Genomic DNA, 23290 nt, shown 5'->3' with positions numbered 1-23290 from the left:
TTTAAAAGTTTTTGAGAGTTCTTTGTTCTTTTTGTGTATGATTCATGTTTGGGTTTGCCCTTTGTTTCTTTTGAAAAATTAGACTACCAGTGTTGTTTATACTTTTATGTATATATATGTTTTATGTATTATATTTACGAGCGGCTCCTGTATATATTGAGCTTATTGTTCAAGTCTTTTATTTTAGATTTTCTTTGTTTGGGGTTCTGTAAGTTTTGGTTAGTCCTTAGCTTGTTATTCATAAGAGTTGTTTTCATTCTTTTCCTTCAGTTTCATTTGTGTTTCCCTGCCTGTTTGTTCTCCCTGTGTCGACTTGTTATCCCCTGTTCAGTTTTTTTTTAAATTTCCTGTTTTATTTCGGTAGAGATTTGTTTGTCTCACCTTTGTCACATTTTCCATGAAGCTGCTTGTTCTCTTGAAGTAGTTTCCTGTGCTTCATAGATTTGTATACCTAGCTTTGGTCTTTGTTAATCTTTGGATTTTGAACTTTGTTAATCTCTGGTCTTATCAGCATTAAATGATCACCTTGTGTTTGACTTCAGCCTACATCGCCCTGCTGGCAGTAGTAAAGTAAAACACAGACGCGCACACAATTTTAAAGCTGTCTTCTGCTTTCTCATGACACATACTGATGTACAACAGACAACAGTCCCAGACCCTGTTAGTAGCTAACAGGAAGAACCAGGTGTGTTGTATTTTCAAAATAAAAGCCATTGGTTGATCGGGAGACCAGTGTGATTTAAAATGTATGGACTTCTCAAAGTACAACTTCTCAGTTTGCACATACAGCTACAGTTATTTTGTAGTGTGATTTTCAAAATAAAAGCCCCAGGATAGTTATGGGAACTTAAATAAATCCTCCAGTTACATATTTCACATTTTCAAGATGTTTTAATGTTTTTAAAAATAAAAACTGTGTGTTCATTAAAAAAGATCACTGAATTTTGAATTAAAGTCTTCACTTATGGAAATTTACTTGCATGCTTTAAGCTGTCAGATTTTCAAGATGAAAACATTCTATTTAGCTTTTTGAATCTTTTTTAAACCTGTCAAATGTTTTGTCACTTCGGCGAGTTTAGTCAGCCTTTTGAGTTACAAGTGTTGAGAAACCAGCATAAGATAAATTCCAGCAGACAGAACAAAGACCCTTGACAGTGATGGGCTGAAAATGGGTTTCCATTGACAGCGTGATGACAGTAGGGACTGTCTACCTGCAGAGAGAATCTGTCTGTTGCCAGATAAAGGCAACTGGTCTGTGGGCTACTCTTGTTCTGCTGTTGTTAGTGTGGCAGTCACTTGTAAAGAAGAGTGAAGTTTAAACATTAAGAAGAGCAAAATCAAAACAGAGCCACACTGAAGCCACTGTCTGTGCTTTTCATTTTGTATACATGGGACAAGTATCTTTTTAAAAAATTGCACATTTTCAACTCCACCCCCCACCAGTCATTGCGACCGACCAGTTGCACCAGCAGCAACAATTTCTCTGGAGTTTCTTCAGTAATCACAAAACTCCGTTCAAAATGCTTGACAAAAATATTTGACATTGGACCATCAGAAATGAAGATGTGGTTTGCTACAGTCTTATAAAAGTCAGCAATATTAAATGTCCCACGATCCATGAAATAGCTAACAAAAATAGCTGTGTTGTTAGCTATTTGTTGTTAGCTAATAAATGGATACTAAAATTTAAGTTCACTGAGATTCTGTCCTCTTCATACTTTTGTGGGTAGCAGAAAATAGAGAAGGTGATGATCGTTTTCAACCTCAAACCAAAACAGCTGTCATATACAGCATGGTCAAATGGCACACTGTGCACTTCTAAGGTACAAAAGTTTCTATAGTTCCTTCAGCACCTTAGCTTTACTTAATTCCTCTGAAATAGCGCTGAGGGCGGCTCTGTGTTTGTACTTGTTTCCAGGAAACAGTTTATATTTTAAGTATTTGGCACAGATGTCAGACCATTTTGAGATGACAGTGGAAAATCTTTTGTTAGACTTTATGCACGAATGCTAATGAGTACTTTAATGTTCAAAAAAGGGAATGCTTTGTTTTTCAAGCACTGCTATTTCTAGTAAGAATGCAGCCATATTGCTTTTCTATGATTCACTGTAACGACACCACCAGGGGCAGTTTTTCAGCCCATGTTAAAGGCTGGGTACTGACACGGAGTCATGTACTTAATTTTACTTTTACTTTTTAACGATAAACTCACTGAAAGTGAAAAGAGAAAGCTGCAGTGCAGACATGACCATGCACTGAATGTGAACACAACGGGGGAAAAAATTGGGAACTGCAGGTGTTAGCACGGCCTCATGAAAATGGACCTTCTAACTGACATCTGAATGCCAGTGTGGGGCTTTGATTCAGTGCTATCTAACAAGCTGAAGAACAATGCATTCTGTTTGAGTTAGACACAGTGTGAAGACATTGTTTTGAAGAAGGGAAAACCACAAATGAGAAGTTTTTCCTTCATTACTGTGGGAGGTTAGGGCTAGGTGGGTTCGGGATGGGGAAGGGTATGTGATTCAGTGATTCAGAAACAATAAACAAAAAAACACAAGAAAAAAGGTTTAAAATAAGTGCCATCAGCTGACATCGTCTTTAACTTTAACTAGAAAAGCGCTATATAAATACAGGCCATTTACCATTTACCATTTACTTTAAAATGTACTTGAGTGGAAAACATGTTGGATTCTCATTTTATGAAACTAATTGGCACTGATTTGTGTGCTGTAGAGTGCCTTTAAATTAAAAAATAGTCTTCAATTTGCATCAAATTTAACTACACTGTTTGAATGTGTTTTTCTTTTTTAGACTACAGAAAAATGCACATATGTAAGTCTTCCCACATCTCTCCCCATTAGTTTCTCTCAGTTTCTGTTGTCAGTAAAAGCTTCAGCATATCGACCCCTTTGCCCTCCCATTCATTGATGGGCGGGATATAAAAGCAAAGGGTTTTTTTTTAAATTAAGAAAATATCACAATTTTATAAATCTATGTTTTGCCATATATGACTAGAAAGTGTATAGATACAATATCTGTAAGGTGCTGTACTGTGCAAGTCTTGAGCAACCCCTCATTTCTTTATATTTCACTAGGTAAATTAGAATTAAGTGAAACCATTTATTAAGACATGCAAACAGAAATGGAAATACAGCACAGGCAAAGACAGAGTTTGTACAAGTCTAATGAACTTGAAAGTCTGTATAACCAACAGAACTATTTTAGGAATAGTTCACCAGTCTTTTTAAAGGACATTCAAAGCTCTTCTTTGGACGCTGGCTGCACTTTGTTCCATTGTCTCACAAGATGATCTCACACTTCAAAAGAAGCCAGTTGATAGGATTTGGGCATCTGTGTAGGATGCCTTTTAGATAAGGCATTTTGGGTATGTTCTACTAGGAGGAGGCCCCAGGGCACACCCAGGACTCCCTGGAGAGATTGCATCTCTCGGCTGCCTTGAGAATCTCTCAGTGTACATTATATAACATGCCTCATTTACCCAACCACACACACACTTTTGCTTTACCTAAGTGTTTTCTATCTAGCATTCACACTGTGATAAACGCATTGGAGAGGAACTTGGGGTTCAGTATCTTGCCCCAGGGATACTTTGGCAGCGACTGAACCACCTATCTTCTGATTAGTAGAGGACCTGACCCACATCCTGAGTTACAGCCTCGCAGCACCAATAGAATCCCACCCCTGGGCGCTTTTAAAAAAATCTAATATATCTTCCCCTACTGGCCAACAGAAAAAAAATGTTAGGTTACAATGGCTCCACTTTTCAGTCTCTGAATCTTGAATTCCCATTTTTCATATACAGTCCACTTTAGTAGACTGTCTTACTGTTTGAGAGCTTGGTTCATGGATGAAGTGGACGGTTGGTTAGCTTCTGCTAGGGCACCAGAAATGAGTATCAGCGTAACTTCAAAACTGAATTTCTAATATGTTGTGTTGAGCTGGCTTGATGAAAAGCTGGAGGGTGAACCACCTATCCACATCCTTGGCTGACTGCTGAACCATCAAGTCAGGACAGGAAAGTATGTATTTACCCACCACAGCAGATAATGAGTGACCATAAAGAACCTGACTACTGTTTGTCTGGATGCATTTCCGGCATCTGTGTTTTTCCATTTGTTACTTAAAGTTGTGGTTAGCCTGGCAGCAATGTTTGATTTGTGTGGGCTATTAACTAAAAATCCAAACCACTAAACAAGGTGTGATCAAGCTTCTGCACCGAAGCAGTGATATAACACTTCCTCCCGTGTTTAACAGATACAAATCCAGCATGCATAATTACACCTGTAATTTACAACAGCCGAAACCTTTGATTTCACCTTGTATGTGAGCATACTTCTATACTGATTACACTGTAAACCATTCATTTAAATGTTGCAAGAGGAATGATTTAAGATTTAAGCAGTTGTCTACTAAGCCTGCTGCTTAGTCTCTAGAGATTTCTCAATATGGAAAACTAGTCAAAACATTTTTTTTTTACTCTCAAATACAAAAAGAGCAAAAAGCTATAGGAATGCAGCATGAGTTTTAAATGCTTCTAAGACTAATAAGTTCCTTCTTTATTTTGAGCGTACTCAGTGACAAGTTTCTTGCTTCAGCACTGATGTTTATCAAGACGTCAGAGCTGTAGTTAACTGATTACAGGCGCTGCACAGCGACATAACAACACACCACTTGCTCAGACTTGCCGGCAGGAGCTGAGAACAGCCTGAGGAACTGACCATGACTACAGGGATTGGGTGTCACAAAAGGTGACTCACAAGGAGGCCGATTAAGGAAAAGAAACTCCCTGCATACGTTACTTAATCCACACACACCCAGACTCAAGACAGAACAATGGTGCAGAGATTTTGTTCGTTGTGGTTTTACTTTTCAAGCGAAATCCTGGAGAACTACCCGAGGTGTGTGAGCCCTGACCCAGGAGCAGAGTGTCGACACTGTATGTAACAATGCCATTTTTTCATGAGCAAACATTACCATGAATCTTTGACCAGAGACAAGTAATTTGGAATAATGTAATGAGACAGGCGCTTTTTTGATCAAGTCCCTCTTAAATAATCATCATATTATTGCTTTAATTTCTCAGCATTAGCTCAGTGAGACACATATATGTAAAAGAACTTGATTTTCATATCTTGGTCATATTATTAGGAACAGGTTACTTAAGACAGAATTTATTTACTGATTAAAAGAATGTGATGCACAGAAGAAAAAGAACTAGGCAAACTGATAAGCCATGGTAGTCTTAACTAGTTGGGACTGAATGTGCTTTAGCACACTGTGAAAGTTAATTGATAGTTAATTGAAAACAGAATAAGCAGTCGCTTAAATCGTTTCACTCTGCTGGACCTGTAATAGTGTTTGTGCTTAATAATTATTTTGCATCTAAGAGAAAAAAAAATCCATTTAGGATGCTGATAGGTTTTAGGAGTGCTGGTAGGCAGGTCATCTTTGGATGAGCCATTTTCTCCCATTTCCAGTCTTCGTGCTGTTGCAAGGATAATTCAAGCTATCTTTTGACTATCGGTTAAATGGATACCTCCTAAAATGTCAGACTGTTGTTTTTTTTAAACTTTCCCAGAGATTAAACAGACATCTTTTCAAACTGAGGCTGCAGGGAGTGGACTGGAGGGGAGTCTGTTTCTCTAGGCACAGGCTTAATGGTTATTTCAGCGGGTGTCCTGTGGTGTTAGTTAATCAATTGTTGTTAAAGTCCTCAGCATGATATATAAACCTGAACTGGCCTGAAAAATGCTTTGAGTGCTTTGAGGCTAATGGCATTTGGATACACCGAGACAGGGAGGTTAGAACACTGTTCTTGTCACACTTGGTCATTTCAGTTTAATAGTCAGCAAATAAAGTAATTAAACTGAAATTCAGGTCGTCCCTAATCCATGATAACACACTGTATACTGTAAACGGACGTGCAACAGAGAATACATTTGTCTCAGTCTGACACACACTTGGGTTCTGTAAATGTAAATGTTTGTGTAACAAACATCTTTTATGGATGTCTTGTTTATGTTAGACACATTATTTCGCAGTCACCCAGCCCTTGAACAAAGTTAAACTGGCTGTTTGAGTTGTTGTCCTTTAGACTCGTTCGCATCAGGTAAAATGCTTTAGTGATTGCGGCTTTGTTACCCAATAGCCCCTTTTTCATTACCAACTGAGTGCTGACCAAAAAGGACAAGGGATGTGACTTGTGTCAGCAAAATAAGTTTGAGTAGCTCCACCCTGACATTTCAGCCACAGGGGTTAAGATAATGAGTAATCTTTCTGGTTTGAGTTCACATGGGTTTATAGGAGTCATCTATGTGAAGACACTGCAAATGTTTTATTTGATTTTAAACCAACATTCCTTGCCATACATAACAATAAATAGAGTCACACTCTAAAATTAAAATGTATTGTCTTTGAGGAGTGCTGTGCCGCTATTCCCGATGTATTAACAAAACCTCTTTGTGTCCGTCAATATGCTAGATTTTCGTCATTCTGAACTTTGTACCCAAATACAGAAGGGGAGTGGCTTTAGGTCTGAAACAGGTTTATGACTCCCTGTGAGCGAGTTTCGAGTCTGATAATTTGCATGTTAGAACTGGAATCCACACCCTCAACCTGCAGACTGCTTATCATGTTGAGACACCTCTGCTTCTTTGTCTTTTTCAGTAGGCACACATGAGTCTCTAAACATTGAACATAAGTTGAAAGTATGTAAATGTAAGCAGGATATTCTGGGAGCAGTCAAGAGGATTTTCACAGAGTCAGGAATCTAAATGTAAGTCACTGTTATTGAGTATAAGATAACATTGTTGTGACTAGCTCACTAAGCTTTTGAAGCCGCTGAGAGACATTCAGCGAGCGGCTGTAAGAATATCAAATGCCTCGCTTTCAAATGAATGAACACTGGGAGATTTATGAATAAATGTAAACAGAAGCTGTTGTTATGAGGTGTGTGTCCTATGATTAAACGCGTTGCGATAACAGCTGCTCAGCCTTTTGACATTTCTGTTTACCAGAAAAGCAGCACAACCAAGCCGCACACTTGAAGGAGCTTTGATAACTGAGATCTAACTCAAAATGTAAATAACTGCGCATGTATAAAATCAGAATGTACAAGAAAGCTGAAAAGGTACCTGAAAACAGGTATAAGAAACAGCTGTACATAAGGTGATCTGTATGTTGGCAATGGTTCATGCTCTACAGCAAAGTCGGCAGTGAAAGTATAATTTCCACTCACACTTTCCCATAGAGGAAAGTAAAAGCGAAAAGGGCGAGTGCAAATTTGACTCTACGCTCTCTACACTTAGCCAACATTAATGTGAAACTAGAGTGAAAAGCTTGAATGTTTAAATTGTAACACTCGTTTGTTCAGCCGACATGTGTTTGCATTAATCTGGTGAGACCTGATTGGACATATAATGTCAAATATAACAGGGAAGCACCTGGATCACCGAATTTATGAAAACCGTGGGCTTTAAAGGTTACAGTGTTTTTTTTTATTTCCTGTTGTCCAGTACTAATATTAACAGGGGCAATAGCTTTAAGCTGTCAATCTGTCAATCTAAACTCTAAAGGGGCAAAAGGGCACCCCAGTTTGAAGCGATTCACATTTAAACATGGAAGGAGCAGATATGGTGTTCAGTATTTCAAAACAGCTTTCAAAACCAAAATAAGTGTAAAACACAGACCAGATTTACCAGAGTACATTAAAAACCACTTAAAATATAAATCTACTGACAGCAAATTATCATGTAGTTCCTGGTTTAGCAATTTTATTTTGTGTTATTTATATAACATGGGCATGCTGAAGCATGAGATATTTACCACCCTCTTCTCAAGTAATTTATCATATCTTATTATTGAGTGTTACTGAGGAAATGCTGGTTAGCTAATCAGTAAACAGCTCTTTGTACAGCCCCTGATTTCTTTTTCTAGTGGTGAGCTCACCTTAACGTCAGGTGAAAAACAACTACACCTTTCTAACCATCCAACCATGCTGGGTCTTCACGTTGATAAAAGTGACAGAAGTGAAAACAGGTTGGTTTTATTTACATTTCAACTGTACAGTGGAAATTCCTTGATTCCACATGCTGAGGCCTCCATCAGAGGCTCGGGTTAGAGTTTGCTTTCCTGTCTGTAATATGTTATAAGGCCTGGAAAATGCCTAAAATACATCTTTAAACATGCCTTTTAATATCTTCATCACCTCATAAACGATCTAGAACATTAAATAATTTACTGCTTTATATAAGAACACTGCCTTTAATGTACTCTTTGACCTTTCCATGCAAACTGTAGTATAGTTTAACATTAACAACTTTCCGCATACTGCATTACAGCTTACCTTTCCTCGTTAGGGTTGCCATGAGTCAACATGTTCCACCCTGTTGCACTGTTTGCTCTCTGATCCTCTAACATTATGTCATTGATTTTCATTTTCTATTACAGGTCCTACTGAAAAAGTCTGGAGCCATGGAGTCTCCAGAGTTTTCCCTGTTGTCCTCCTTGCGAGGTGAATTTAAATCAGAGGATTTCATTCAGCCTCACTATAAGGAGTCGTATCGGCTGGCAATTGATCGCTTGGTGAATGGCGGCAGAGACAGTTACCAGGAGTTCTTAAAAGGAGAACGGCTCGGGAGCTTTCTCTCCGAAGATGAGATCCTCTTCATCACTGGAAATGCAGAACAGCTCCCACCTCAAACCCAGACCGAGGAAATCAAAGATCCCTCGGATACCAAATCATCCTCTGGGACATATTGGCCCATGCACTCAGATGTGGAAACGCCAAATCTGGACTTAGGGTGGCCGGAGGTTTTGCATGAAATGTTACAGACTAATATAGATCTGCTCTTTCATCCACCGAGACTAAACAGCCCAACAATTAAAGAAGTCATCCGGAAGCACATTCAGGATGCAAGACAGGTAATCAGAGCTACCAGCAACAATGGACTGAGATATGCGGGCACGCATTGATCACAAAAGCATGTCAGAAGCACCTTTCTCCTTCAGGGAAAAGGAGTGTCTGCCTGGGCCAAAATCTGGTTCTGCAACTCACCATCATGTGAAATGAGTGTGTGAACTATTTTTATAGTAATTTCGATTACTGCATTATAAGAAGCAGTTTACACCTCAGTAAACAGCCTGTGTCAGTTTTGCGTAGTGGACGATTGCTTTTTTAAAAGTCTGAGCTGACTGTTAATTAAAGCAGCATGTTCACCAGAAAATGGCAGGAAAGTATCAACATAAGTGATCAATGCGTGCCCGCATATCTCAGTCCTAAAGCTCACAAAGCGCTAAAGAACCCACCCCCTCAGTTCTCATGCTAGTGAAGTGTAAAGAAAACGGAACTGGAATAAATCTTTAATGAAACAGAGCAGCTGCACTGTCTCAAGCCTGTCCAGACAGCAACTTTTAATTTTTAAATAGTGCATATATGAAAGTGCATTGGAGATCACACACAGTCCAGGCACAATATGTATTAAAGTAACACTCAGTAAAGTCACACATAGGTTCATTACATCCTGCAGTAACACAGTGTGATAGTGCTATTTTCAAAGCGTCCAGGAATTTCACCGTCTGCATTATCATTAGGAACCTTTTATGTACACTTACTGAACCTGAAGTGAAATCAAAGAACGAAGCAAAAGGGCTCTAGTTTGGTCCCACTCACAAAAATGTTCCAGGAGTGACTGAAATGGATTTGAGATCAATGGATGGCTGTGGCTCAGGAGATACTGAATCTCAAGTTGCCCCTGATGCATCCATTGGAGTGTGAGTGTGTGCATGCCTGTTAGACAAAGTGCTTAGGTATAGAAAAAGTGCCTGTGTGAATGTGCATGTGATTGGGTAAACAAGACTTGTGGTAAAAAGTGCTTTGAGTGCTCCAAACATTTAAATGTATTGATTATAGATAAGCACATGTAGCCGTTTATCGTGTCCCTTTTTCTTCAGCATGGAATCATGTTGGAGACTTTGTTCATAAGTGATTTTTCAGAATCTCATTTAAGGCAATTTACCATTTATGAGCTTGCAGATGTCAGATTGATTTACTATTCACTGTTGATTTGTCCTTGCAGGTCATTGCCATTGTAATGGACGTGTTTACTGATGTGGATATATTCAAAGAAGCCGTCGACGCTTCAATACGGGGAGTCCCGGTTTATGTGCTTTTGGATGATTACCATTTGAAAAGTTTCCTGACAATGGCTGAAAACCAAGATGTGAAACTCCAACAACTGAGAGTAAGTTTAGGATGGAATGGATTTATTTGATGTTTTGGCTGTGCATGCATTCTTACATGTAAATATTATCTTCCCAGGCTTAAAATGTTTTTAAAGTTCACAATAATTAAGAAGATAGTTTTCAAAAAATTGTGTTTATTGCCATATGCAAAGTAACAAATGACCTTTTTTAAAAAAAATAAACCTTAACTTTAAAGCGTTAAATTATTAGTAAATCTGGTTAAATCTGGTTAATCCTGTTTTTGGGTGGAGTTGTAATTACTGTAATTACGACTCAAACACACCTACAAAATTACATAGAAATTACATGCCAACAGCAACAACAACAACTCGACGATTCAACAAATAATCGGAATGATTCTGTACAATATGCATGCCTGTATCACATATTAATTTCCTCTTTGACATATTATTACCACTTGTAAAATGTGACAGTCATACATATGTTCTGACACTCTCCTTTCATTGCTCTGATTGCAGAACATGAGGGTGCGCACCGTGAAAGGTCAGGATTACCGCTGTCGATTAGGAGCTAAATTTCATGGTGCAATGGAGCAGAAGTTTCTTTTAGCTGACTGTCACACAGCAATTTACGGCTCATACAGGTAAACAAAACTGCAATACAACCGGAGCTGTGGTTGAGACCACTGAGGTGCACACAAAAAGCTTTCAGCACTATATTTGTTCTGGCTCTTTACAAAATTTCTGTCACAGTTAGTATTTATTATTTGTTTCAGCTTTTTGCTGTTTATTAATGTGAAAAGCTTGTAGAAAATGTGACTGCACTTATAGTGGAAAAAAAAGTTTCAGTATTCCAGGTGTTGTAAATGTATTTTACTAGTGTACTTAGAGTCTGTAAGTGCAAACCTTTAAGTGAAAGGTTTTCATTTAAAGTGAAAGCCTTTCAGTTTGAGACTAACAACTATTTGAGGATAACAAATCTAAGCTGTAAACCAAGGGAAACAAATCAAAATACAGTTTTTTATACAAGTATTTTCCTGTTTGTTTACAGTTTCACCTGGTCATTTGAGAAGATCAATCTGAGCATGGTTCAGATCATCACAGGACATCTGGTGAAGTCCTACGATGAGGAGTTTCGAACCCTCTATGCCCGATCGATCGTGCCACCTGAACTGTGTCCTCCAGAGGGTTTGCTCCAACGAAACGGGTCACTTGGGCAACAGATTTTACCAAACTGTCATTCTGCTCCAAATCTTCAGCGGAGGGACATGTTGAGGCAAAGTCTGGACACAGTCTATCGGAAGACTCGTGAGAGGAACCTTGGTCAAAGAGATTATGAAGAGAGGCTGTTTGAAGAGGAAGATTACAAACTTAGACCCTTGATGGAAAATGGCATTGGTGTTCAGGAATTTCAATCGGTGGAGGAGATGAACTTCTTCAAAAGGCACAGCTATGCTGGAGAGAGGCAAGATGGACACGAATCCATCCCACAGAACATCAAGCCTAGAGGGAGCAACTGGAATATCTCTAGAGATGGAGCAAACAACTATGCTATGAATAATTATTTACAAGTGCCACAGATACACAGAAGTCACAATTTGCAGTCTTACAACGGAAATGACAAACGAGTTCTATCCAAGCAGCAGAACATGCCAACATTGGAGAATATGTCCAAGTCCTATATGCGTACATTGAGGATCGAGTCATATCTTAATAATCCTGATGTCCCATTTGGGGACTCTTGTGACTATTTAGACCAGTTTGAACAACTGGACAAAGCTAGCCCGTTCATGCAGGGAGGGATGAGGTCCTCTCTTGCTCTCAGGCCAACCGTACAAGAACAAATGGAGGCAAACAGATATCTACATACTTCTAGTAGTCTTAGCCCCACAAAAAACAGTCATTTACACTACTCATCCATGCAATGGACTCCAACAGGAGCAGGCTATGATACAGGTAGAAACCCTTATCATTCATATGCCAACCTGAGCCGAGCTAAAGACAGGCAAATAATCACAAACCCTAACATTTTCAGTGACAACTGGGTCAAAAGGCACAGTGTGGCAGATCCGAGATCAAGCACACACGAATCATCAAATCACATGTACAATGCTTTTGTAAGGATGCAAGAAGGCCAAAGTGAAGCAGCAATGACTGCACTGAATGGAGGACATGGGTCAAATCTAAATGAAGATCAGAGATCTGTCTCCCATTATGATGTCAAGAGCATGACAAGCACAAAGAGTCCCAGTGGCCCCATTTGGCAGGAGCCACCGGCCCGGGCTTTGTCAGCAGCAGCCCTGGATGTGAAAAGCAAGGATTTGACTGATAAATCAAACCGCACAGGTGCTAAGAAAATCACATCTTTGCTGAACATACAAGAGAAAAAAGAGAATTCAATTAGGAACTCAAAAACACCAAGTCTCACGTCAGCGGACAGCTCAGACACTCTGACTGCTGAGGATGAGGAGAAAACATCAGTTATAGAACAAAAACATCTCCCAAGCAGAAGCATTTCTCTCAGTTACTCCTCAGAGCGCCAGAGGAACAACGTGGAGGGCATAAAATCTTTAAAATCGCGATTCCAAGCTGAGAAAGAACAACAACCTCCGCAGAGCGCTCTCTCCAAAACCACCACACAGAAGAAACCCAGCATTTTTGACAAAAACACAAGGCCTGGATTTCACTCAAGCAGCTGGAGCAAAGACCGAGGAGGTGAGAATCGCCTGTCGAGCAGATTTGAGCCTTTCGGCTCATCGGAAAAGAAAACCTCTCTACGCACTCCACACAGCTTCAGAATCAAACCGTCCCAGGAGAAGTCCAAAAGCCTTCCAAAAGGCGAGGCAGCTATTGAACTCAACAGCACTCAGGCTGCCCGTGGACATCATGAAAACAAGCTGGAGAAATTCTTTCAAAGAGTGGGAAATTTTATACACAAGAACAAGTAGCGACGTGTCTTAGCATTACGCACACTCTTCACAGGTCAATAACTACTAATGCACATGTGATTGGTAATGTTTATACATGTAGCTTTGCACTTTGCTGCGTTAAGAAAATGTTTTGGCAAACAGAGTTTACGTCTTTACTGGTTTATAGGTGCACTGATGGATGCCATATATTGGCAATCTGGAAATACAATTGTCAAGCTGCTTTTGTGTCTTTCTTCTACTTGAACTTCCTAACAAATTCACTGTCAGAATGTGTTTGGGGATGCGTACCTTTTTGTTGTTTCAAAATGTCACAAAAGTATAAAATGTATTGCTGCAAGTGCATACACATACCAAGGTGCTGTTACTACTGCCAAAGCCACATAAATGTTGACGGGCAAGTTACAGAATAAACATTGCAAATGCTACAGGTGTCCAAGATAAGATATGATGGAGCACATCCTGTGTCAGACAGGTTTTGCCGAATGCTGGGAGGGTGCAATACTTCTGTAAAACATGTGCTGTATTTTCTTAATAAAAATTTGCATCACTTTTAATATATTGTATTCAGGAAAATGAAGAACACTTTCTTTATTAACTCATTGCTTTTAAGAGATTCATCATAAGAGTTTGTTTTAATTCATGGGTTTTGTGCCTTAAGTCAAAAGTCAATGTCCCACACTTGACTCAAGGTGCAAGCCTGTCTCTAGGCAATATGTTCGTATATTCTTCATCCTGGCGTTGTTCCCGCTGGTGCAGGGTCCGCTCTTCGGCAAAGGTTTCTCCATTTGGTTCTGTCCAAGGTGTCCTCCTTAATTTTGTCCATCCACCGTTTCTTTGGTCTGCCTCGAGGCCGGCATCTTTCTGGGTCGATCATCATTGCCGTTTTTGCTACAGAGTTCTCATCGCTTCGAATCACGTGTCCATACCACCTCAGGCGGGACTCAAACATCTTTTCCTTAATTGGGGCTACACCTAGTCGCTTCCGTATGTCTTTGTTCGTAACATGGTCCCGTCTTGTAATTCCGAAGCTCCATCGGAGCAGGGCTACTGGGCGGGCCACCGCTTTGTAGATTTTTCCCTTGAGTCGATCTGGCATTCTTCTGTTGCAAAGGACACCAGTGACCTGTCGCCATTTTAACCAGGCTGCATTTATTCGTGCTCGGACATCGGAGGTTATATTTCCATCGTAGCTGATGACTGAGCCCAAGTAGCGGTCTTCTTCAACTCTTCGCTGTCAGTTATGATGGTGCCATCAGTTTGGGGGCCTCCTTCCAGGTATTCGGTCTTTTTCGTATTGAGCCGCATACCGTATTCATCGAGCCGGGTCTTCCAGAGTTGTGTCGTCGTTTGGGTCTCTTCTCTGTCTTTGCTGGCGAGGAATACATCATCGGCAAAGAGGAGAGACCATGGACGAGGTAACTGGAGCTCGGCCGTGATGGTATCCATACATAGAATGAAGAGGAGGGGTGACAGAGCTGACCCTTGGTGGACCCCAACTCTAACTGGGAAGGGAGGTGATAGTCCAGCGGTGCATCGGACTGAACTGGTGGCATTGTCGTAGAGGAGCTGTATCCATTTGATGTACGCCTCAGGGACACCATGCGATCTTAGGGAGTGCCATATGAGGCCCTGTCGAAAGCCTTTTCAAGGTCTAGGAAGGCAATATGTACCGTCTTGTTCTTTTCCCCTGTGCTTCTCCAGCAGGAGTCGGGCGGCGTGTATGGCGTCAGTTGTTCCACATCCCTTTACAAAACCGCATTGGTTGGGGGTGACGTTGACAATTTCCCGAAGACGTGCATCGATGACTCTTTCGAATATTTTCGTCGTGTGACATAGTAGGCGGATAGGACAGTAATTTGAGCATTCGGCTACATCCCCTTTGTTCTTCCATATGGGTATGGTAATGCTGGTCATCCAGACCGTTGTTCGTATGTTCGTATATTACTACATTGATTTCCTAATTTGATTGTGTTGACACACAAACACTGGCTGTACTCTATGCTATGAGTGCCTCGGGCTGGTGGGGAGCACACCACATGAGTTATTGTGTATTCAATCAGACCACAATCTTTTAACCAAGTGGCAAAATATTTGCTCTTATTTTATTCTCTTTAGGAAAAGCAGTAAATATTTTTAATGATATGACAACAACAACAACAGCATTTTTGTGACCTGTCAGGTATAATAATTAACTTCATGCATAGCATAGATTCAGAGATCTTAATAGATATGTTATTCAAAACAAGCACCCAGGAAATAATGGTAAAGCATCCAGTGCACATGCATTTACACTTTGCCTTGAGTGTAAATGCATGTAAACTGCAGCAATTCATCTCTCGTTTTCATTATTCAAGTATTATTTCTATACAGTTAATATACAGTGACAAGCTCACTGCACAGGAGTATTTAAAAAAGAATTCAATATGCTGAACTTGCCAGCTGTGAAGCTTTGTTTATTTGCAGTATTCCTGAAATTATTTTTGTTAAATATATGGAAAAAGCTAGAAATTCTTATTGTAAAAAGAAAGAAAATTACAGTATTTGACGTGTTTTTTTAATGTTATCACATGTCATTAAAGACAGTTGGTCAGCCTCATTAAAGTCAACATTTAAAGATGGATAATTTAGATAAGGTAAAGAAAAAAACAGATAATAATAAAGTAAGACAATGAGTACTTACAGTTTTTGCCCGTTGCTTGAACACTATAAACCCATGCTTAGACTAAAGTAACACAACTTGAAGCTTTTGTTACCATACCTCAAACACATGTACCCATACCTTAAACAAAAGCGCTCCTTTGCACCCTAGTTGCAATTATGCAACACACTTACTCCTTTATGCAACACACATGGTCCTGCATACTACACTCCATTTCATACATAAGACACTTTGTTCACAAAATTAAATTTCAGGGTGCCATTTGGAAAACACATGTATCCAAAATACAAAACACATCGGGTAATTGCAACCACTCAAATACACACCTGAAGGACCTTACTTGCAAAACTGAACACCAATTAGCCAACTACAAAAAGCCCTCAGTTTAGCCAATTCAAGAACTTTGCAAGCATGGAGCAAGAGGAAGAGGAGGAGGAGGAGGTCGAAGAGGCCATGCACAGACCCATATTGCTGATGATATAAGAGCAACTTTGGTGTCATCAACCAGGGCCTGACTATGAGGGAAGCTGGGCAGAGAGTCCACCCACATCTAAGCCGCTTCACAGTGGCATCTGTAATAAGAACATTCCGAAAACAGGTCTGTCTTCACCTCTCTACCTTCTACTCTACTCTACAGTATATCACATTACCATATCAAGTGTACAGGGTATTGCAAGGTGCTAATGCTCCTTTTGCAGCCAAAGTGGTAGTTTCTGTGAAACATACCATGATTACTTATATTGAAGTACAGTGTTGTACAGTGGATGATACAGTATATACAGTAAAGTACTGTAAGAAAAATAAGCAAAGCGATGACAATATGTGGTTGTATTCCTCTAGAATGACTCGAAGACCTTCTGGGGGAGGACGCCAACGCATGTTCACACAACAGCAGGAACTTGCTGTTGAGGACCTAGTGAGGGCAGACAATGCCATCCGTCTCCACCAGCTACGAAAGCAAATACTTGCAGACAGGCAAGTGTTCAACAACATAAACCATGTGAGCATCACCACCACCACTGCATTTCGTTGCCCTGTACCTGTGCATGTGCAATGACAGTAAAGTTGAATTCTATTCTATTCTATCACACGCATCTTGAGAAAACACAGCATCACCATGAAGCAGCTCTACAGAGTCCCATTTGAGAGGAACAGTGACAGGGTCAAAGGACTTCGAGCTGAATATGTACGGGTAAGTGTAACTGTCCTTTACATGTATCAGAATCAGAATCAGAATACTTTATTGATCCCTGGGGGAAATTATTTTTTGTTACAGTGCTCCATTTTAAACCAACATTAAGACAAGACAGACAATACGCTAACTAAGAATAGTACAATATATACATATATATACATACATACATACATACATAAGTCACTTATAAATAAATAGTTGGAAAAGAAACATGTGTAGCTGTAGCAGCAAACAGTGTGTTAAGTGGATGCGTTGTACAGGGAGATGGCCACAGGCAGGAATGATTTCCTGTGTCGTTCAGTGGTGCTTTTCGGTAATCTCAGTCTCTCACTGAACGAGCTCCTGTGACTGACCAACATGTCATGGAGTGGGTGGGAGGTGTTATCCAACATTGTCTTTATCTTGGACAGCATCCGCCTCTCCGACACCACCTTGAGGGAGTCCAGCTCCATCCCCACAACATTGCTGGCCTTACGGATCAGTTTATTAAGTCTGTTGGCATCTGCTCCCCCAGCATGCAACAGCATAGAGGATCGCACTGGCCACAACAGACTCATAGAAAATCCTCAGCATTTTCTGGCAGATGTTGAAGGACCTCAGTCGCCTCAAAAAATAGAGACGACTCTGGCCCTTCCTGTAAAGTGCTGTGGTGTTTTTAGCCCAGTCCAGTTTATTGTCAATGTGTACTCCAAGGTATTTATAGTCCTCCACAATGTCAACACTGACCCCCTGGATTGAAACAGGGGTCAAGTGTTTCCTGGTCTTCCTGAAGTCCACGATCAGTTCCTTGGTCTTTGCCACGTTGAGCTGCAGATGATTCTGCTCACACCACGTGACAAAGGAGTCGACCACAGCCCGGTACTCTGTCTCATCATCCCTGCTGATGCATCCAACCACCGCAGAGTCATCAGAAAACTTCTGAAGATGGCAGGTCTCTGTGCAGTGGCTGAAGTCTGTGGTGTAGAGGGTGAAGAGGAAGGGGGAGAGGACAGTCCCCTGTGGTGCCCCTGTGTTGCTAATCACCTTGTCAGACACACACTGTGGGAGACGTACATATTGTGGTCTTCCTGTCAGATAATCAACAATCCAGGACACCAGAGAAGCATCCACCTGCATCGCTGCTAACTTATCACCCAGGAGGGTCGGCCTGATGGTGTTGAAAGCACTGGAAAAGTCAAAAAACATGACCCTCACAGTGCTCGCCGGCTGGTCCAGATGGGTGTAGACACGATTGAGCAGGTAGATGATGGCGTCCTCTGTTCCGAGACGAGGCTGATAAGCGAACTGAAGGGGATCCAGATGTGGTCTTACTATGGGTCGCAGCTGGTCCAGGATGAGCCTTTCCAGGGTCTTCATGATGTGGGAGGTCAGTGCCACGGGCCTGTAATCCTGGGGGCCACTGGGACGAGGCGTCTTTGGTACAGGGACGAGGCATGATGTCTTCCACATCACCGGGACCCTCTGCAGACTCAGACTCAGCATAAACAGTTTATGAAAGACTCCACACAGCTGGGGGGCACAGGTCTTGAGGACAAGGGGACTCACTCCGTCTGGTCCAGCAGACTTGCCTGAGTGAAGTCTCCTCATTTGCATCTCAACCTGGTATTGAGTGAAGGTGATGGGTGGGGGAGGGGTCTCAGGAATCTCACAGGAGGCAACATGTGAAGAGAGAGGCTGGCACAGTGGTGTGGCTCTGGATTCCAGGCTGACTGCAGGTGAGGTTGTGGGGGTGGGAGCAGACACTGTGGTGTCGAATCTATTGAAAAACAGATTCAACTCGTCGGCTCTATTCTCACCTCCCTCAGCTCCCTTGCTGTTGGTTGGCCTGAATCCAGTGATGGTCTTCATGCCCCTCCACACCTCTCTCATGCTGTTCTGCTGGAGTTTCCACTCCAGCTTCCTCCTGTAATTGTCCTTAGCCTCTCTGATCTTGTCCTTTAGTAACACCTGGATCTTCCTCACCTCCTCTTTGTTGCCCCCTCTGAAAGCCCTCTTCTTGTTGTTGAGGAGGGCTTTGATGTCCTTAGTCACCCACGGCTTGTTATTTGGGTAACAATGAACAGTCTGAGCTGGAACAATGGAGTCGGTGCAGAAAGTTATGTAGCCTGTGATACACTCAGTAAGCCCATTGATGTCCTCGGCGTGAGGCTCACAGAGTGTTTCCCAGTCGGTCACCTCGAAACAGCCCTGTAGTTCCGCTATTGCCTCCTCTGACCACCTCCTAACAGTCCTGGTGGTCACAGGTTCCCTCCTCACAATTGGCACATAGCGGGGGGTGAGGTGAATCAGGTTATGATCTGACCTACCAAGTGGGGGGAGGGAGGAGGAGCTGTATGCATCCTTGACGTTAGCATACAGTAAGTCTAAAGTTTTCTCTCCCCTGGTGGGACAGTCCACATATTGTTTGAATGTTGGTAGTGTATTGTCCAGTGATACATGGTTGAAGTCACCCGAGATCACAATAAAGGCACTCGGGTGCTGAGTCTGTAGCCGAGCTATGGCAGAGTGGATAGTGTCACATGCAGCTGTGGGGTTAGCAGAGGGGGGAACATAGACAGCCACCAAGATGACGTGAGAGAATTCCCTGGGTAAATAATACGGCCTGAGTCCAACAGCACACAGTTCAGTGTCCGGGCAACAAATCCTTTCTTTGATTGTTATGTTGGCAGGGTTACACCACCGGTTGTTAACTAAAACAGCAAGCCCACCTCCTTTACGCTTACCGCTAGCGATGCTGTCCCTGTCCGCCCGAACAGTGTGGAAGCCTTCCACGGAAGCATTCTCATCGGGAATGTCCTGGTATAGCCATGATTCGGTGAAACACATCAGGCTACACTCTCGGTATTCCCTCTGACTCCGTACCAGTGCTGAGAGCTCGTCGATTTTAATTGCCAACGATCGCACATTTCCCATCACGATAGACGGCAGACACGGTTTAAACCTCCTCCTCGCTTCGAGCCTCCGCTGTCTCACCGTCACCTTTTTTCTTCTCTTCTGTCCTTGACCTCTGCATCCCCGATGTGTTTTCCTCCAAATTTCAGCTGGTACTTCTGCGGGCCTGGCCAGCGAGCCGGCCGGCATCAGGGCGATCAGCTGATCTCTGGAGTAAACAGTCCGTGCGTGTAGGAGATGTGCCGCGGTCCCGTTCCTTGATAAAAGTAACAGTTCCACGGCCACCAGAAGAACAAAAACTCTCTCAATCCTCTCAATGTACAATACAGTATTGTTGAAATCCAGTAGCAGCTGAATATGTACCATATCAGTACCACATGGATCCACTCTGAGAGCTACACAGGTACCTGTGTGATGGGGTGAGGGTTCTGTATGTGTAGCACTGTAGTACAGTAATATGTTCTCTTTTTTTTACAGAGAATCTTGGCCATGGATGGAGCTGCACAGCCTCATGAATTCATTTTCATTGATGAAGCTGGATTTGACCTGTGCAGAACAAGATGACGGGGTCGTACTGTAATTGGCCAAAGGGCAATTGGGGTAGCGCGGGGGAAATATCACATTGTGTGCCGCCATAAGCCTTCGAGGGCTTCTGCATCATCATACAAAACTAGGTCCATACAATAGCCAACATATACTCACATTTCTAAATGCTCTCCATGATATAGTTGTACAGAACAGAGCAGATCAGCCCATGTTTGTAGTGATATGGGATAATGTCAGTTTCCATCGGGCTGCTCTGGTCCAGGCCTGGTTCTCCAACCACAACCAACTTGAAGTGGTATACTTGCCCCCTTACTCACCATTTTTAAACCCTATAGAGGAATTTTTTTTGGCTTGGAGATGGCGTGTATATGACCGCCAACCACATGCCCGCATGCCTCTTCTGCAGGCAATGGAACAGGCCTGCGGCGACATTCAGGTGACAGCAATCCATGGATGGTTTCGACATGCAAGAGGATATTTTCCCCGGTGCCTAGCAGGAGAAGACATTGCTTGCGATGTCGATGAGGTCCTGTGGCCAGACCCCAAAAGACGGCGGGATCCATGAGCCCACGTATGCACAATTGTCATGATTTTTTGTGTTCACAGTATGGTGTTTTTTCTATTACTGTATTGTGTTTGTTTGTTTGTTTTTGCTTTATCTGAATTCATGGTACTGCAATGTACAGTGCTGCAATGTACAATATTGAGTCCTATTGGCTTTTTTGGTTGTTTGAAAATGTGTCTCCTGAAAATATGCCTTCTGAATAAACAATGAACATGAAAGACTGCAGTGTTTTATATAAAGTAGACTAGTGTGTTCCCCCTGATCTGTAAGTGTTTGCATATGATGCAAGTATGTGTCACTTTGTCAACAGAGTTACATTTTGACAAAGGAATGTTAGGTTTTGACAGCAGAGTTTAGGTTTTGAAAGTAGAGTTTCAATTTGGCACAGATGTGAATGGTATATTTCCCAGTGTTGTGTCATGTTTACTTGTGTTTGGAGTTTTGGCACAATGAGCGAAGTTTTGCAAAATGTGTTCAAGTGTTGCACATTTGGACAAATGACACTTCCAGGCGTGCATGAGTTCAGAATCGTTCTCTTTACTTGCTCATTTGCAACTGCAAATACAAAACACAAGCACTTCAGTTCAGCGTAACTGCGCTCTGCAGGCTATCTGTGCAGTAGAACACACAGGACCATTTTACATATAACTACTGAACACGTGTTAACAAAGTACTCATTTACTCAGTATTTTCCCACCAATGTTCATATTACAATATTCTGCACACTCATATGCTCCTCCAACTAGTATTGTTGCGCATGGAGACTACCCTCTCGATCCCCTCATTACATCATTTGCGATGTGACATCCCGTTTAACACCAGTTCAGGTACATCATGTAAATCACAAACTCCGACATTAGCGTTGTGTTCCATTAATGACAGTACCTTACTCTAATACATTTCTCATACGTCAACATCATTCCGTTTATCAACACATAACTTGTGCTCACCTGCAAATACAAAACACAAGCACTTCAGTTCAGCGTAGCTGCGCTCTGCAGGCTATCTGTGCAGTAGAACACACAGGACCCCAAGGCTGCCCGATTCAGTGCCTGCGTGAGCCCAAAGCTGCCCGATTCAGTGCCTGCGTGGGCACCACCCGTGGGAATCATCATTGATCAGAGTATCCTAGCTATATTGCCAGTTATCACAGTATGTGTCAGAAATAGTAATACAGAACTGAACGCATAACATAACAATGATAAGAATGCATGAGATTATGGAGGGGGGGCAATATCTATTACAATACTTCCATCTGTGCCCACCCATTACATGAGTCCCACACTCTCCCCTCCAAAAATGAATGTCATCCCGACATTAGAGATTTTTTCCAGAATGCATGTCTTCAACAGAAGGTTACAGCAGTAGCTTCACTGGGAGTCAGCCTCTCAAGATACGTTCTGTCCGGTAACAGTCTTTGGCATGACATACATCTCCCCCTTCATGTCATGTACCAGCAACAGACACTACTGGCCAGGCAATGTCTGTAAAGTCTCTCCGCCACACAGGCGTGCTCTGTATCAGGCTGAAGGTGTAGACCTATCACTCTACCATGTAACCTTTTACACAGACACACATTTACTGCTGTATATCTCACATACAAGCCAGTATCTCTCTATGTGTAGCTAGTCTGGTTCTGGTATTCCCTGTTTAACTCATGTGAACTATTAAACAAATACATGCAGTTGTTGCTCTGTCAAATTTGCTCTTTTTAACATTTGCTACTGTGAACACTTCCCTTTCTTTTTAAACTGTCACCACAGTAAACTCAACATGTGACAATGAACTTAGTTTTTTTCTCTTAGCTGTGGACATCACTTGTGTCTGTTTATGACTGATGGCTGACCTAAGGTGTCATACGTGAGTATCTTGGGTGGATTTCTGCATCGGAAAGGATACTTTCTTGTGGGAACTGGCTGTGAGTTGGGCTCTCCCTCGTCTTCTTCATCAGATGACGACACCTGTCCTTGACTTCTTCTGTTCTCCTCCCCAGACAGCTCACTTCGCCCTGCCTCCTCCTCCTCTGCACTTGACTCCAGTCCACCTTTTCCACCCTTGTCTAGGCACTCGCTGCTGACACCACCACTTGACAGTTCTCCGTCAGCTTCTTCTGGCTGGAACTCCTCTGCCTCTGCCCTCAGCTGACTCCTGATCTGGGTGGGTGATTCCGCAGCTTGTGTGGTGATAATTCCCCAGTCACCCTCATCCTCTGAACCGCTGTCGTGGTCACTCTCCTGCTGCTTTTCTTGGGTCTTTCCTTTTCTTTGTTGTTTGGCA

At 42.0% G+C, this 23290-nt stretch overlaps 1 protein-coding gene and 1 long non-coding RNA gene across 5 annotated transcripts in view; one reads left to right on the top strand and one right to left on the bottom strand.

The window, feature by feature from the left end:
- The window catches only part of LOC145419725 (uncharacterized), a 61682-nt gene that overhangs the window by 11917 nt on the left and 26475 nt on the right, over positions 1-23290 (bottom strand). The gene's annotated exons all lie outside the window — the stretch shown is intronic.
- Positions 4742-13719, top strand: fam83b (family with sequence similarity 83 member B). 4 transcript variants are annotated; one of them, XM_080287621.1, is made up of 6 exons: positions 4742-4960; positions 7960-8061; positions 8473-8946; positions 10101-10265; positions 10746-10870; positions 11278-13719. In XM_080287621.1, exons 3-6 carry the CDS (start codon positions 8497-8499, stop codon positions 13172-13174), a joined length of 2637 nt encoding a protein of 878 aa, XP_080143747.1. In that variant the 5' UTR covers positions 4742-4960; positions 7960-8061; positions 8473-8496; the 3' UTR covers positions 13175-13719. The 4 variants fall into 4 exon arrangements, with proteins under 4 accessions (XP_080143747.1, XP_026044913.1, XP_080143746.1 ...); XM_080287620.1 differs by lacking the exon at positions 4742-4960 and adding an exon at positions 6314-6799; XM_026189128.2 differs by lacking the exon at positions 7960-8061.

This window comes from Astatotilapia calliptera, chromosome 13 (genome assembly GCF_964374335.1).
Source record: "Astatotilapia calliptera chromosome 13, fAstCal68.1, whole genome shotgun sequence".
Taxonomy (NCBI): domain Eukaryota; kingdom Metazoa; phylum Chordata; class Actinopteri; order Cichliformes; family Cichlidae; genus Astatotilapia; species Astatotilapia calliptera.
This window is presented reverse-complemented; position numbering and strand designations above follow the sequence as displayed.

Coding starts and splice junctions, on each gene's coding strand:
- fam83b (XM_026189128.2), top strand. CDS start 8,497: ATGGAGTCTCCAGAGTTTTCCCTGTTGTCCTCCTTGCGAGGTGAATTT. Junction 8,947..10,100: donor ACATTCAGGATGCAAGACAG/GTAATCAGAGCT, acceptor TTGTCCTTGCAG/GTCATTGCCATTGTAATGGA. Junction 10,871..11,277: donor GCAATTTACGGCTCATACAG/GTAAACAAAACT, acceptor GTTTGTTTACAG/TTTCACCTGGTCATTTGAGA.